At 46.1% G+C, this 16,349-nt stretch overlaps 1 protein-coding gene across 1 annotated transcript in view; it reads left to right on the top strand.

Moving 5' to 3' along the window:
• Positions 1–16,349, top strand: part of LOC142662240 (basal cell adhesion molecule-like) — a 135,175-nt gene that overhangs the window by 117,586 nt on the left and 1,240 nt on the right. Inside the window, exons 4-8 of the mRNA XM_075840361.1 lie at positions 3,457–3,661; positions 12,387–12,529; positions 13,168–13,333; positions 13,930–14,071; positions 16,196–16,298. Of these exons, the coding sequence (XP_075696476.1) occupies positions 3,457–3,661; positions 12,387–12,529; positions 13,168–13,333; positions 13,930–14,071; positions 16,196–16,286 (747 nt within the window). The 3' untranslated portion in view covers positions 16,287–16,298. The remainder of the gene's footprint in view (positions 1–3,456; positions 3,662–12,386; positions 12,530–13,167; positions 13,334–13,929; positions 14,072–16,195; positions 16,299–16,349) is intronic.

The following is a 16,349-nucleotide window of genomic DNA, read 5'->3' as shown; positions in this document are numbered from 1 at the left end:
CCCCCCCACGGACGGGTTCCAGGGTGCCCTCTCCCCCCCACGGACGGGTTCCAGGGTGCCCCCTCCCCCTTGAGTCGTCCTCTGCTAAAAATTTAATTCTCAAGCTTTATGAATTATGTATGTGTCTGGAAAATGTTAATGACCACTTATATGGCCACCTTTACAGCTCCCTCGGGTTTGTCACCCGGACTCCTGAATGGCAAAGCTCTTTTATTTTGTGACTTCACCTCTCACACTGCCGTATTGCTGCATAAGATGTCAGTTTACCATTCAGGGGTTCAGAAAAGCTGGGTGACCACCTTCTTTATAGCTTCATCCTGGTTTAGTTGACCTCAGCATTATCCTGCGATGGGCTTTCTATAATATTTTTGGATATAATGACGATCTCCAGGGCTTTTCTTCATCTTTTGTCATAAAGTTGGAGTACTCCCTGATTTTCCTCCTCAGCGGGTTCCTCTGCCTTTCTTATACAGCAGCTGCGTAGTTGTCAGGCGTGGCACGTGCCGTCTTATGGCATAGTTTATTCTGAAAACATCTCTTATCTTGATGACATTTCACCCGGACAGAAAGATGCCGCTGATCTGTTCATGTTTCTCACTTGTTCTCGTCTGCTGGCCCTCTGGATGTGCTCCACGATCATAGCTGCAGCCTTATTATACCCAGTGATGTATTATACCCGTCTGTGACAATATGCTGCTGTATAACCGCTGATGACTTCTGCAGCTTAAAGGTCCTGTGCTCGGTATGTAGCACAGAGCTGTATTCACAATTCTGCAGCCTTCATTGCTGAAATCTCAAAGCAACCCCTGCTTGTTCAGGGTCTGCACATAGATCCTGGTTTATAAACGACACATCCTAGAATGCAAATCACTAGATCTATCTATTTATCTCTAAGGAAGTCGCTGGTTCAGCTGTCTCCATAATTTCAGGGTCACCTCACCCATAGGTGGCTGTGATAGTGGATCAGGTGAGGTCTTGGTCCTAGAGGTGTGATAGGACCCCACTACAATTTTTGACCCAGGGGCCTTTACCAGTTTTAATCTGACCCTGTTGCAGCCCCTTCGCTCTTCTGAGCAGAGTAATGTCATACGGATTTGCAATGGCGGCCTTTATTGGTGTTCGCCCTACTTTCCTAAAAACGTCTGAATATAATTTTTTTCGATACAGTTGTGTATTGTGGACGTGCTCTGTGTGTACTCTCTGTTTTTGTAGGCCTGGAGCTTCAGACATTATAACCTCTGCCAGTTACAAGTAACAATAAAGTGGTTTGAAACCAGTCTGGTAACATTTCTGGGGGATTTGCCATTACTTTTGCTCCATCTACTTTTTCTTAACCCCTTCCTTGTCTCGGAAGTAAAGTGCACCTCTTTACCTGCTTGCTCTATTATGGAGTTCTGTAAACTGCTACAGGAATTATTTGATGTAATCTTTGCTGCACCTCATAGACGTGACCCCCTCCACGAATTAGGGGACTTTGAGGAGAGTGCCCCCTTTAAGATGTCCCCTACTATTGCACATTTGTCACTCACTATTCTGCTGGTGGTCACTGTGTACATACATTGTTACATCCTGTATTATACTTCAGAGCTGCATTCACTATTCTTCTGGTGGAGTCCGTGTGTACATACATTACATTACTTATCCTGTACTAATCCTGAGTTATATCCTGTATTATACTCCAGAGCTGTACTCACTATTCTGATGGTGGAGTCACTGTGTACATATATTACATTACTTATCCTGTACTGATCCTGAGTTACATCCTGTATTATACTCCAGAGCGGCACTCACTATTCTGCTGGTGGAGTCACTGTGTACATACTCCGTATTAGTACAGAATAAGTAATGTATGTACACAGTGACTCCACCAGCAGAATAGAGAGTACAGCTCTGGAGTATAATACAGGATGTAACTCAGGATCAGTACAGGATAAGTAATGTAATGTATGTACACAGTGACTCCACCAGCAGAATAGTGAGTGCAGCTCTGCAGTATAATACAGGATGTAACTCAGGATCAGTACAGGATAAGTAATGTATGTACACAGTGACTCCACCAGCAGAATAGTGAGGGCAGCTCTGGAGTAAAATACAGGATGTAACTCCGGATCAGTACAAGATAAGTAATGTATGTACACAGTGACTCCACCAGCAGAATAGAGAGTGCAGCTCTGGAGTATAATACAGGATGTAACTCAGGATCAGTGCAGGATAAGTAATGTAATGTATGTACACAGTAACTCCACCAGCAGAATAGTGAGTGCAGCTCTGGAGTATAATACAGGATGTAACTCAGGATCAGTACAGGATAAATAATGTAATGTATGTACACAGTGACTCCACCAGCAGAATAGTGAGTGCAGCTCTGGAGTATAATACAGGATGTAACTCAGGATCAGTACAGGATAAATAATGTAATGTATGTACACAGTGACTCCACCAGCAGAATAGAGAGTGCAGCTCTGGAGTATAATACAGGATGTAACTCTGGATAAATAATGTATATACTGTAACATGGTAGCCTTTGAGTGTGTGTGACTGGATTGCACATGTATTACAAGTTTGGTCCCAGGGCTGAGTCTGATTTTGTATACACTGTTGGACTTCCCCTTTAAGTCTCCTAGTTTTTTTTCTCTAGTTGTATTTTTCCGCTCAGCCCCTGATACATATTCTTATATACTAGAAACTTTCCTTGTTCTGTGACTCTCAATGGGGCGCATTGATTTTGTTGATTAAAATGAAACCACTGTCTGCCGCAGGGGAAATCTCTGCTTTGAATGTCATTGATAGAGGTGCTATGGTGCATTTCTTCCTGGTTTTTGGAGGAAAGTTCAAAGCATTGACCTGGTTCTTTAGGCAATCCACATACACATTGAAGGCCCTGTAGATTGCAGTTACAGACGTAGCCCTGATGATCACATGTTTTATATGTTGTATTTATAAAATATAATGCCAGAGCTGCAGTGAAGACTGACACTCCGGGATAGAAGAGAGGACATAAGGTCATATTTCTGCACTACAATGGCCAGTATGGTGTGTTTATGGGGTCAACATCTGTCTTCTTGTCATTTAACTCAATAGTTACTAACAATATGCTGAGCAGTACATCTCACACAGAGGTTGTCACCCAACTTTTCTAGAAACCTGAATGGAAAATCTGCCTCGTCTTGCAGTGATCCATACCCATATTGCTGTATAACTAAGCAGATTTGCTTCAAAGCGTGTAGCACCACAAGTTGGTTGTCATCCATCATTCCTAGAAATGGTAAGAACTGATGAGATGGACGGGGACAACTCAGGAACTTTTTTTTATTTTAGGATGAAATGCTCCACACAGTTCACAGGACGTTGTACTTTGATATATTTGTATACTCCAACCATAGGCAACAATACAGAAGACGGAATGTCGGATCTCTGCCCGCTTTATTCATGTCGTGTGTTCTTTTATATTACCAGTGGATGAGGACCTGGGTCCGGCTGGATTCCTCCCGTTATGTGAGATGTTGGTACTTCAGCGTCAATATTAGCCGTAATGACGAGCGACTTCTCATGCACATTAGTGACATCTCCGAGTGGCAGAATGGACCGTACCGCTGCGTGAAAACTGACAACCAGACCGGCCAAGATGAGGCGTCTGATGCGCTCCGCATCGATGTGATCTGTAAGTCAATGTTGTATTGTCTACACTGCAAGGTATAAGTGGGGCTAGTGCAAAAATAAAGCAGGGGGGTGTCTGCCCCGCCCCCCCATAATAACCTATGTGCTCCCTGCTGGTATTCCAAACCTTGCACTGGAAAAACTAGATTCTGATTGGGGGTGTGTGTTGACACCACACAGGAGAGCTGACAGCTCCTCTATACTACACCACACAGGAGAGCTGACAGCTCCTCTATACTACACCACACAGGAGAACTGACAGCTCCTCTATACTACACCACACAGGAGAACTGACAGCTCCTCTATACTACACCACACAGGAGAACTGACAGCTCCTCTATACTACACCACACAGGAGAACTGACAGCTCCTCTATACTACACCACACAGGAGAGCTGACAGCTCCTCTATACTACACAGGAGAACTGACAGCTCCTCTATACTACACCACACCACACAGGAGAGCTGACAGCTCCTCTATACTACACCACACCACACAGGAGAGCTGACAGCTCCTCTATACTACACCACACAGGAGAGCCGACAGTTCCTCTATACTACACCACACAGGAGAACTGACAGATCCTCTATACTACACCACACAGGAGAGCTGACAGATCCTCTACACTACACAGGAGAACTGACAGCTCCTCTATACTACACCACACAGGAGAGCTGACAGCTCCTCTATACCACACCACACAGGAGAGCTGACAGATCCTCTATACCGCACCACACAGGAGAGCTGACAGCTCCTCTATACTACACCACACAGCAGAACTGACAGCTCCTCTGTACTACACCACACAGGAGAGCTGACCGCTCCTCTATACTACACCACACAGGAGAGCTGACAGCTCCTCTATACTACACCACACAGGAGAGCTGACAGCTCCTCTATACTACACCACGCAGGAGAACTGACAGCTCCTCTATACTACACCACGCAGGAGAGCTGACAGCTCCTCTATACTACACCACGCAGGAGAGCTGACAGATCCTCTATACTACACCACACAGGAGAGCTGACAGCTGCGTGAAAACTGACAACCAGACCGGCCAAGATGAGGCGTCTGATGCGCTCCGCATCGATGTGATCTGTAAGTCAATGTTGTATTGTCTACACTGCAAAGTATAAGTGGGGCTAGTGCAAAAATAAAGCAGGGGGGTGTCTGCCCCGCCCCCCCCATAATAACCTATGTGCTCCCTGCTGGTATTCCAAACCTTGCACTGGAAAAACTAGATTCTGATTGGGGGTGTGTGTTGACACCACACAGGAGAGCTGACAGCTCCTCTATACTACACCACACAGGAGAGCTGACAGCTCCTCTATACTACACCACACAGGAGAACTGACAGCTCCTCTATACTACACCACACAGGAGAACTGACAGCTCCTCTATACTACACCACACAGGAGAACTGACAGCTCCTCTATACTACACCACACAGGAGAACTGACAGATCCTCTATACTACACAGGAGAACTGACAGCTCCTCTATACTACACCACACCACACAGGAGAGCTGACAGCTCCTCTATACTACACCACACAGGAGAGCTGACAGCTCCTCTATACTACACAGGAGAACTGACAGCTCCTCTATACTACACCACACCACACAGGAGAGCTGACAGCTCCTCTATACTACACCACACAGGAGAGCCGACAGTTCCTCTATACTACACCACACAGGAGAACTGACAGATCCTCTATACTACACAGGAGAACTGACAGCTCCTCTATACTACACCACACAGGAGAGCTGACAGCTGCGTGAAAACTGACAACCAGACCGGCCAAGATGAGGCGTCTGATGCGCTCCGCATCGATGTGATCTGTAAGTCAATGTTGTATTGTCTACACTGCAAAGTATAAGTGGGGCTAGTGCAAAAATAAAGCAGGGGGGTGTCTGCCCCGCCCCCCCCATAATAACCTATGTGCTCCCTGCTGGTATTCCAAACCTTGCACTGGAAAAACTAGATTCTGATTGGGGGTGTGTGTTGACACCACACAGGAGAGCTGACAGCTCCTCTATACTACACCACACAGGAGAGCTGACAGCTCCTCTATACTACACCACACAGGAGAACTGACAGCTCCTCTATACTACACCACACAGGAGAACTGACAGCTCCTCTATACTACACCACACAGGAGAACTGACAGCTCCTCTATACTACACCACACAGGAGAACTGACAGATCCTCTATACTACACAGGAGAACTGACAGCTCCTCTATACTACACCACACCGGAGAGCTGACAGCTCCTCTATACTACACCACACAGGAGAGCTGACAGCTCCTCTATACTACACAGGAGAACTGACAGCTCCTCTATACTACACCACACCACACAGGAGAGCTGACAGCTCCTCTATACTACACCACACAGGAGAGCCGACAGTTCCTCTATACTACACCACACAGGAGAACTGACAGATCCTCTATACTACACCACACAGGAGAGCTGACAGATCCTCTACACTACACAGGAGAACTGACAGCTCCTCTATACTACACCACACCACACAGGAGAGCTGACAGCTCCTCTATACTGCACCACACAGGAGAGCTGACAGATCCTCTACACTACACAGGAGAACTGACAGCTCCTCTATACTACACCACACCACACAGGAGAGCTGACAGCTCCTCTATACTACACCACACAGGAGAGCTGACAGCTCCTCTATACCACACCACACAGGAGAGCTGACAGATCCTCTATACCGCACCACACAGGAGAGCTGACAGCTCCTCTATACTACACCACACAGCAGAACTGACAGCTCCTCTGTACTACACCACACAGGAGAGCTGACCGCTCCTCTATACTACACCACACAGGAGAGCTGACAGCTCCTCTATACTACACCACACAGGAGAGCTGACAGCTCCTCTATACTACACCACACAGGAGAACTGACAGCTCCTCTATACTACACCACGCAGGAGAGCTGACAGCTCCTCTATACTACACCACGCAGGAGAGCTGACAGCTCCTTTATACTACACCACGCAGGAGAGCTGACAGCTCCTCTATACTACACCATGCAGGAGAGCTGACAGCTCCTCTATACTACACCACGCAGGAGAGCCGACAGCTCCTCTATACTACACCACGCAGGAGAGCCGACAGCTCCTCTATACTACACCACGCAGGAGAGCCGACAGCTCCTCTATACTACACCACGCAGGAGAGCCGACAGCTCCTCTATACTACACCACGCAGGAGAGCCGACAGCTCCTCTATACTACACCACGCAGGAGAGCTGACAGCTCCTCTATACTACACCACGCAGGAGAGCCGACAGCTCCTCTATACTACACCACGCAGGAGAGCCGACAGCTCCTCTATACTACACCACGCAGGAGAGCCGACAGCTCCTCTAAACTACACCACGCAGGAGAGCCGACAGCTCCTCTATACTATACCACGCAGGAGAGCCGACAGCTCCTCTATACTACACCACGCAGGAGAACTGACAGCTCCTCTATACTACACCACACAGGAGAGCTGACAGCTCCTCTATACTACACCACGCAGGAGAGCCGACAGCTCCTCTAAACTACACCACGCAGGAGAGCCGACAGCTCCTCTATACTATACCACGCAGGAGAGCCGACAGCTCCTCTATACTACACCACGCAGGAGAACTGACAGCTCCTCTATACTACACCACACAGGAGAGCTGACAGCTCCTCTATACTACACCACACAGGAGAGCTGACAGCTCCTCTATACTACACCACACAGGAGAGCTGACAGCTCCTCTATACTACACCACACAGGAGAACTGACAGCTCCTCTATACTACACCACGCAGGAGAGCTGACAGCTCCTCTATACTACACCACGCAGGAGAGCTGACAGCTCCTTTATACTACACCACGCAGGAGAGCTGACAGCTCCTCTATACTACACCACGCAGGAGAGCTGACAGCTCCTCTATACTACACCACGCAGGAGAGCTGACAGCTCCTCTATACTACACCACGCAGGAGAGCTGACAGCTCCTCTATACTACACCACGCAGGAGAGCTGACAGCTCCTCTATACTACACCACGCAGGAGAGCTGACAGCTCCTCTATACTACACCACGCAGGAGAGCTGACAGCTCCTCTATACTACACCACGCAGGAGAGCTGACAGCTCCTCTATACTACACCACGCAGGAGAGCTGACAGCTCCTCTATACTACACCACGCAGGAGAGCTGACAGCTCCTCTATACTACACCGCGCAGGAGAGCTGACAGCTCCTCTATACTACACCACACAGGAGAGCTGACAGCTCCTCTATACTACACCACGCAGGAGAGCTGACAGCTCCTCTATACTACACCACGCAGGAGAGCTGACAGCTCCTCTATACTACACCACACAGGAGAGCTGACATCTCCTCTATACTACACCACGCAGGAGAGCTGACAGCTCCTCTATACTACACCACGCAGGAGAGCTGACAGATCCTCTATACTACACCACACAGGAGAACTGACAGATCCTCTATACTACACCACACAGGAGAACTGACAGATCCCCTATACTCTGCAAATGACTAGTCTGCTCCTGATTGGAACACCTTGTATACGTGCGGTCTTATTTTAATGTTGCTAATTCACAATCGTATTGGCTGAAAAGTCAACACATAAGGGGCCAACATTAGGATTAAAAAAAGGCAATTTACTAGCGCTTCTTGGCTTAATATCAAAATAAGTGTCCACAGGCTAAATGTTATCAGTAGTGATAACGCAGATAAGCTCGTCGTCCCCGGGCTGCGGCATCATCCGCATCCCTGTAGTGTATGTATCGTCGCAGGTTTCTCGCTGCACGTGTATACCCGGGACAGACAACATCTTTCATCTAAAGGGCACAGGGAAGCCCAATAACGTGATCCACACAACAATACAGCAAATGAAAGCCGCGGGAGGCAGAGAGAAATATCACCGGGTTATCACAAAATGTCACTAAACCCCACAAAGAGCCACAGGAAATACATCAAATATTGAAATGGAGCCGTCCGTATAATGAGCTTCTGACTGATGTGTACACCGAGATCGACACAATCACATATCCTCCGCCACCGCCTGTCTCCAGCGAATGTCAGCAGCACGAGAGGTTAGTCATGGAGGAAACAAAGACTGGATCAGGGCTGGGCAGGATTCTGCGTTATGTCGGGTTGCAAAATCTATTTTTAAAGCCTAAGAGTAGAGGCATAGGAGCGGCAAACTACCATGTAACAGACTTCGAGGAGTCTGACTTTTGTAAAAATCCATTCCGCTGTTCTGGGAAAGCTGGGTAAAGGCCATTATGGTTGCCAATAGTATCATCGCCCAGCTTTCCTGGGCTCCTGAAAGGCACATCTGCACAATTGCGTGCTAACGTTAGAGCAGTGATTGTATCAATTCATCACAAGGCAGACCTGGCGTGCAGGAGTCTCGGAAAGCTGGGTATTGCCATCGAGTGGGGCAGTCGGGCGGGTGGTGGTTGTCCAATGTTTCCAGAGTTGGGTATAAATAAGGCACAGCGGAATAAAATATTTGAGGAATACTCAATGCTAGAGAATATTCCTGATTACTTCATGACTATCTGCAAAACAAACCACAAAGGGGTGGAGTTTATGCTAATTTGCATTAAAGGGGCGTTTCTGCTTGTTTTTATTGTTCCTAGATATGGCTTCAAATGTAATTCTTAAATCAGATTTATGTTAAAATTAATTAAAAAGGCCGCTAGATACAGAGAAAAGACTGGTTTAATGCCAAGAAGCCTTCCTTTCCCCGTTCTTTTCTCTTCTCAAAGCACTTTTAATTCTGTCTTAAACTTAAGACCTTAGTAATCTGAGACACCCTAGTTACTAGTGACAACGCTGTATGAGAGACTGGTTGCTAGGCAGTGTATCCCTAGCAATCAGTCTGTCTCAAGAGTTTCATCTTTCCATCTCTAAACTTCGTTGTCCCTATGCTGACCGCAGGGAAGTATAGAGGCAGCAGCCACATGTCCTCCTTCTTCTCGGCCTACTTTAGTAATCAGATTTATTCAAAACGTGGTCTGGAAACCTCTTTATAAAACAAAAATTGTGCTGCTTCTACTGTTGTCTTTTTTGGGAGAGTTTATACCTGTTCCTAAAATGATGCCGACCCCGGGTCTGATTTCACAAGGACCATTGGATGACAGCGTTGCTGTTCTGCTGGGTTCTCGATCTCCGATGAAGGAGAATGCAGCAGACATCACCGGCCTCAACTCTATCCGACCCTTTTCCTATTTTCAGACAGTAGCCTGATTCCAATGACGACACATTACGAATAGTGGGAGCGTGGCATTGCTGGGGGCCTTCATGTTATAATGAAAGCCGCACACATCCATTTCCAGTCAAGTACTCACGAGTGAAGAAGTTTACATACAGAAGGGACCGGCGCGCACGCTGCAGACACAATCACCCCGCGTCTAATCAGGACATTTATTGACTCCGTGACTCAGATGTTTACCGGCGTCTAGATTGGAGAGACTTTTTTTTTTTTTTTTTTTATCCAGTTCTGGTGATTATGGGAAGTTTATATTCATGTAGACCTTGGCAGCAGTAACCTGAATGAACTCTGCACGTCCTGAACGTTTATTTTCAGCAGATATTATGCGTCTCAAGGCCCTATTACACGGGCCAATGATCGGGCAAACGAGTGTTCACAGAATGCTCGATCCTGATCATGGTAAACAGGGCAACGATCAGCCGTTGAACGAGCAAACGCTCGTTCATCGACTGATCATATAGTTCTGCAGCCTAAAATATTATTGTTCGCGCTCGTTTACACGGCCCACGCCGGGCCGTGTCATTGGACCGGACCCTAAGGCTATGCTTGGGTCAGACTTTTAAGAAAAGTTACGCTTTACAATCATAAGCACCTTCATGCAATTTTGCCTTTAAGTGCTGTGGGGCATTTTTTACAGAGTGCTAGTTTCAGAAAATGTATGCAGGTATGGAGGTATAATATATGGTTTTATAATTCAGGTTTTATTTGTGTTTGTCAAAAGTGTGAAAATTTGTCCAGGCAGCGAAACGGTTCAATGGACACTAACTTTTCTAACTACTTATGCTAATAGTCTAATAGTAGACCTGATATAGATCAACTTTGTATTTTACGCACTGTTAAAATTTACTTGTTTTATCTTTGCAAATTCAGTGTGAAGTTACTGCCACTAGGTGTCTCCCTTCCTGTAATCTGCAGTCCAGCCCCTGTTGTCAAGCACAATCCGTCCCTAGTTACAGAGCAGACGAGATGGACTGCAGGAAGTGGAGTGGTCTCTACGCAACTTGCCCATAGAAGTCCATGGATGTGGGGGGGGGGAGCAGAGAGACACTCACTCGCTGTCCATACAAGTGTATGGAGAGGGGAGGGGAAGTATTAGGAGGGAGCAGAGATACACAGATGCTGCCCATAGAAGTCTATCGAAAAGGGAAGGGGAATCAGGAGGAGGGAGCAGATGGAGACAGACCTGTTTCCCATAGAATTCTTTGGGATGGGGGTTAGGAGGGAGCAGGGAGCGAGAAGACACGGACGCTTCCAATAGAAGTTTGTGGAGAGTGGAGGGGGAACAGGAGTAGGGAAGTTGACACAGACTTTGCTACCTATATTTCTATGGAGGGGGGAGCAGGAGCAGAGACAGATGCTGACCATAGAACTCTGTTGAGGGGGAGCAGGGGAACACCGACATGCTGTTGGTAAGAGTTAGATGTCACCCCAGTGCTGGATTCTCAGCTATACTGATCATTACTGCTGTATAATCTTCTCCATGTTTCTGCTGCTTCTATATATGATAAATAGAGATAGGAGAGCAGGATTCCCCTCTTCTATGTGTGCTGTGTATAGAAGACATGATAGCAGTTCGGCTTCACCCACTATCTCCAAGAAAACGCTGAATTATAGATAGAGCCTGAAGAGGGAAAAACTGCTAAAAAATGCAGAATACAAGCCTATTCTGATAAGTTAGTTACGCCTTAAAGAGGCTCTGTCCCCACATTATAAGTCCCCTGTCTCCTACATAAGGAGGTCGGCGCTGTAATGTAGGTGACAGTAATGCTTTTTATTTTAAAAAAACGAACTATTTTCACCACTTTATTAGCGATTTTATATTTATGCTGATGAGTTGCTTAATGCCCAAGTGGGCGTGTTTTTACTTTAGACCAAGTGGGCGTTGTACAGAGGAGTGTATGACGCTGACCAATCGGTGACCAATCAGCATCATGCACTCCTCTCCATTCATTTAGTCAGCGCATAGGGATCCTGTTAGATCCTTATGTGCTGTCTTATACTAACACATTAACAATACTGAAGTGTTTACACCGTGAATATGGAGGGATGGTTGGAAAAGGGAGGATCCTGTAGGACGCTGCTGCGTGGCTCATACCGGCGGCATAATTTCACCTCAGGTGGCCGCCATGACGCCGCCGGGACGGATCCTCACAGGAGTTTTCGTGGGCTTAGCTGAGCTGCAGAATCCCGCCCACCCGAGTGGTGAAAATAGATCGTTTTTTTAAAAATAAAAATCATTACTGTCACCTACATTACAGCGCCGACCTCCTTTATATAGGAGACAGGGCACTTATAATGTGGTGACAGAGCCTTTTTAAGCTACTGGGGAAGAGAAGAAAAACAATGGTATCGTCCCTGGCTCTGTCAAATATATATCTCTCTCTTGATATCTTTCTCTGTCTATTTTTCTACAGATCTGCAGAATATCTACTTGCAGAAGCTTCACTCATGGTACCCCAGTGTGTCTGATATCTTGTGGGTAGAGGAAGGCTCTACAGTGGAGGTTAAATGCGCGGCCTCCTCCTCACAGGAACCATATTACTCGTGGAGCCAAGAGGTGAGCGGGCAATGTAATGTGGACGGCTGCTTGTATAGGACGGATGATGGCGGACAATCACACGGGTACAACACACAGTTGGTTTGTTGCTTTTGTCAACTCCATCTTTATACAATCTCCCGAAGAAAGGATTCGCCTCCTGTCATGTGGTATCTGTTTCTAGTAAAGCTGGCTGTGTGACAATATTGGATGGCAAAGTTCTTCTTAAACTTTCCTAGAGTCCTGGCAGGTCATGCAGTAACCAGTGCAACAGGCGGATCTCCATTCAGGAGTCTGGGAAGGCTGGGTAATCCTGATTGGAGCTAAAATGATGACCGTATTACCAGATCTAAACTATCGGAAAGCCGATCTGAAAAAAAGCAGCACAGCCCTCAGCTGAGTGTTCCTGCTGCTTCGGTAACGTTTGTGTGGGACTTACTCAAGGTCACATTGATGGGGGTTCAGCAACAAGGACCCCACTAAAGTCCTGAATGCTACAGAGGTGTCTGTTAATGGAAAAACCCCCTTAATCCTAATGGCGTTGTGCCTCAAAGGGTCACCTACAAGCTTGCTGACTTCTATCATGTTATAATTTACAGTGGGGAGCGCAGGAAGCCATATATCCATGTGATTATTATATACTCTTTTTCTCTCCATAGTTCAGTGACTGGATTTTACCCTCTGATACCCTGGTCCTTAAAAATGTAAATGAAGGTTCAGAAGGGAAGTACATCTGCCAGGCACGCCACCCCAATATGTACAGCCTGGTCAAGACTAGCTACTTCCAGCTCCGGGTGATGAAGAAGAGTCCCGAACAAGTCCGAGGTAAAGAACTGCAAGCTCACGGGGTCTCAGGCCTGTCCCAGGTAGATCTTTCATGGCTGAAGGCTCGTGGACCAGCGCTGTCAGCACCTTCCACGCCTGGGAACCCACATCAGCCTTGGAGCCATTGAAATGCTGCCAGGGACCGAAGAGATGAAGTGGAAACACTAGGGGGCAGCTAACTATATCTATTGCTATGTCTTTGTATATACCTGAATGTCCAATGGTTCAGAACTTCCCATAATCCAGCACATTGGGCGTCTGAAGTATGCCGGATTATTGGAACTTCACTACGTTACGATGATGGCAATACAATTGATTACACATGAGCTCGTTAATTGGGATGGTCCCTTTAAAAGAAAACTAAGGCACTCCCTAATGAATAATTACTATGGGAAATTCCAGAAAGCAAAGAGGACAGATCCAAAATTAAGATTTAACCCATTCACCTCTGTATAATCCCCAGCCCCATGTATGCACAAGATTATCCGAGCTACTTGATATATAGATAAGGGAGGTGGCTGCCCTGAGGGATATAAGACCAGTCTGTTAATGGTTAATGATGGTTCGTTGCTTAGTGTCTGTCCTTCTCTCTGCAGCTTTTGCGTCCGGCCTGAGTTTCGGAGACATCCTCCTTTATATCGGCATCCCTGGGGTCATGCTCACCGTCCTGGTGTTTACTCTCTTCAGTATCCTGATCCGTTACCGCAAACAACAGATGAGGAAACCACAAATCAGCCTGTGAGTCACTGGTCCTATATCAGGCCCCCCCCAAATCCGACCAGCGTTCCCCTAGTTTTCACTATCGGGCACTGGTTGTTAAAGAGCCTTTACATTGATCGGAAACTGATCCCTGCCCAGGAAGGAGTAATCGGGTCAAGGCCGTTTTTCACCTGGTGTATACAGGCAGAGTAATTCAAATATAGGAATAACCTTCCTCCTACCAGCAAATTTTTATTTTTTTTCATTTTTTCCTCCGCGTTTTAGCAGCCATAATTTTTATTTTCTCGTTGACTTGACTGTATGAGGCTTTTTGTGGGGGAGAAATTGTATTTTTTTTCGGGGCAGTTTGAAAAATCTAATCTAAATGATGCGGTAATTTATATGAACCCCAAAGTAAAATGCTTTTTTTTTTTTCTACTACATAACCTAATAATAATTCCTCGGGTTATTACGGCCATGGGGATATGTGTGGGGTCTTAGTTATTATGTAGGAAATTCGCATTTAAAATGTTTTTGTTTTTTTTTCTACTAAATAATAACTTTTTTTATATTTTCGCATTTTGTGTTTTTTTTGTTTTTTATCACATAAAATGATAACTTTTTTTATACTTCTATAGTTTTTATACTAATGTACTAGCATACAGTATGTGGTTTCTATTAGGGCAGCATTAGTGTGCCATAACAGCGGGCCTACTGAACAGATAGTCCTGGGGTCCTTTCTAGTTCCCCAGGGCTGACTGCAGAGGGTTCCCACAGTCTCATATTACAATAGTGGGAAACCTGGTGATACATACAAAGAGAGCAGTCCCCTTTTATCATGCCGCGGACCACTGCATGATCAAAGGGTTAAATGGCTGGGATCGGTGGTTCCTCCGCTCCTACTGTGCTAACGAGGCTTCACCAAAAACTGACGCTGTTAACAGCTCCTAATTAGAAGAGTGGTGACTAGAACACTCATCATCCTCTTCTACAGCAAAAAGAGGGACCTGCACCGTCAAGACCGTGTGTGGTCATTATAGGGTTAAAGAGTACCGGTCCCTTCCGACACGTCTGTTTTAGTAAAAAATTGTATTCCACGTGAAATAACAATTCTGCAGCATCTTTTCTTAGAACTCGCAGTTTTGCCGTTCCTCTGTTATTCCTCTCAGAAGTGTATGAGTGCATTGACCAGTGGGTGTTACCAGTTGGGGGGGGGGGGGGCGGGGGTTGTCCCTGACTGACACTGCCCAATCAGAGCTGACAGTGACTGTGTAGGGACACGCCCCTTTGACAAGGATTGATCAGGCCGGGTTCCCACGTAGCGTAAACACTGGAGTTTCCGCAATGGAAATGTGTTCAGAAATTCTGCAGCGTTTACAGTAGCAGCAAAGTGGATGAGATTTAGAAAATCTCCGGCCCGCGCTGCGGAAAAAAACCTCAGGATAAACGTTAATAAATTGACCTGCGGTGCAGAATTTAATTCCGCAGTGTGTCAATTTATGCTGCGTTTTCGTTGATTTTCTGTTGCGGGTTCTGCATCCCCATTGAATTCAATGGGGAAAACCCGCAACAGAAAATCAACAAAAATGCAGCATAAATTGAAGCAAAAAGAAAGCTACGTTTTGAAAGGATCTGCAGGGTATTGCCAGTGCCAACTCAAGATTTAGGGCTAAAGTAATAATAAAGTACTGTGTATGTCCACCTAAAACCAGGTGAAAATACCACATGTGAAGACACCCAAATACTCCAAGGGTTTTTTCGTTACAATTCTGCAGGCTTCAGAGCTGAAATCTGACATTTTTCAGACCCCAAAATGCAATTCAGCATTTTGAAGTGTCATCATTTATACCAGGCTCTGTACGTTAATCTAATATAGGAAGAACAAACTGTCCCACTGCATTATAGGAGCTATTAGGGGTGTGTCTGACTACAAGCTTGATGACCGTTTCCAATAAAAACCAGCAGTGTTTGTGGATGCTTTTAGTTACTGTTATGGGGATCACTGATTTCTGATTTAAAAGTGATTGGAGATGTATTCTCAGATTTTACCCTAATACTTGGAGCTGGAGACGCTAGATATTCCCGCTGTCAGATTCATTGTAGTATCCGCTTCATCAGGTCATGTTAATGTATATACTATATAACTGTCTCTCTTTATTACAGAGTGGATGATGAGAAGAGGGCTCCCATATATAAAGGAAGCCTCCAGTCTGTGTGCAGCACCGCCTCTGACACACAGCCATTGGTCATGTGATTGGCGTAGCAGGTTGGTATCTGCCCAGTCTGAACAGGGCAATAAACTCAAATATTGATCATA

This window comes from Rhinoderma darwinii, chromosome 10 (genome assembly GCF_050947455.1).
Source record: "Rhinoderma darwinii isolate aRhiDar2 chromosome 10, aRhiDar2.hap1, whole genome shotgun sequence".
Taxonomy (NCBI): domain Eukaryota; kingdom Metazoa; phylum Chordata; class Amphibia; order Anura; family Rhinodermatidae; genus Rhinoderma; species Rhinoderma darwinii.
The sequence above is the reverse complement of the archived record's forward strand: the minus strand, read 5'-3'. Positions and strand labels throughout refer to the sequence as shown.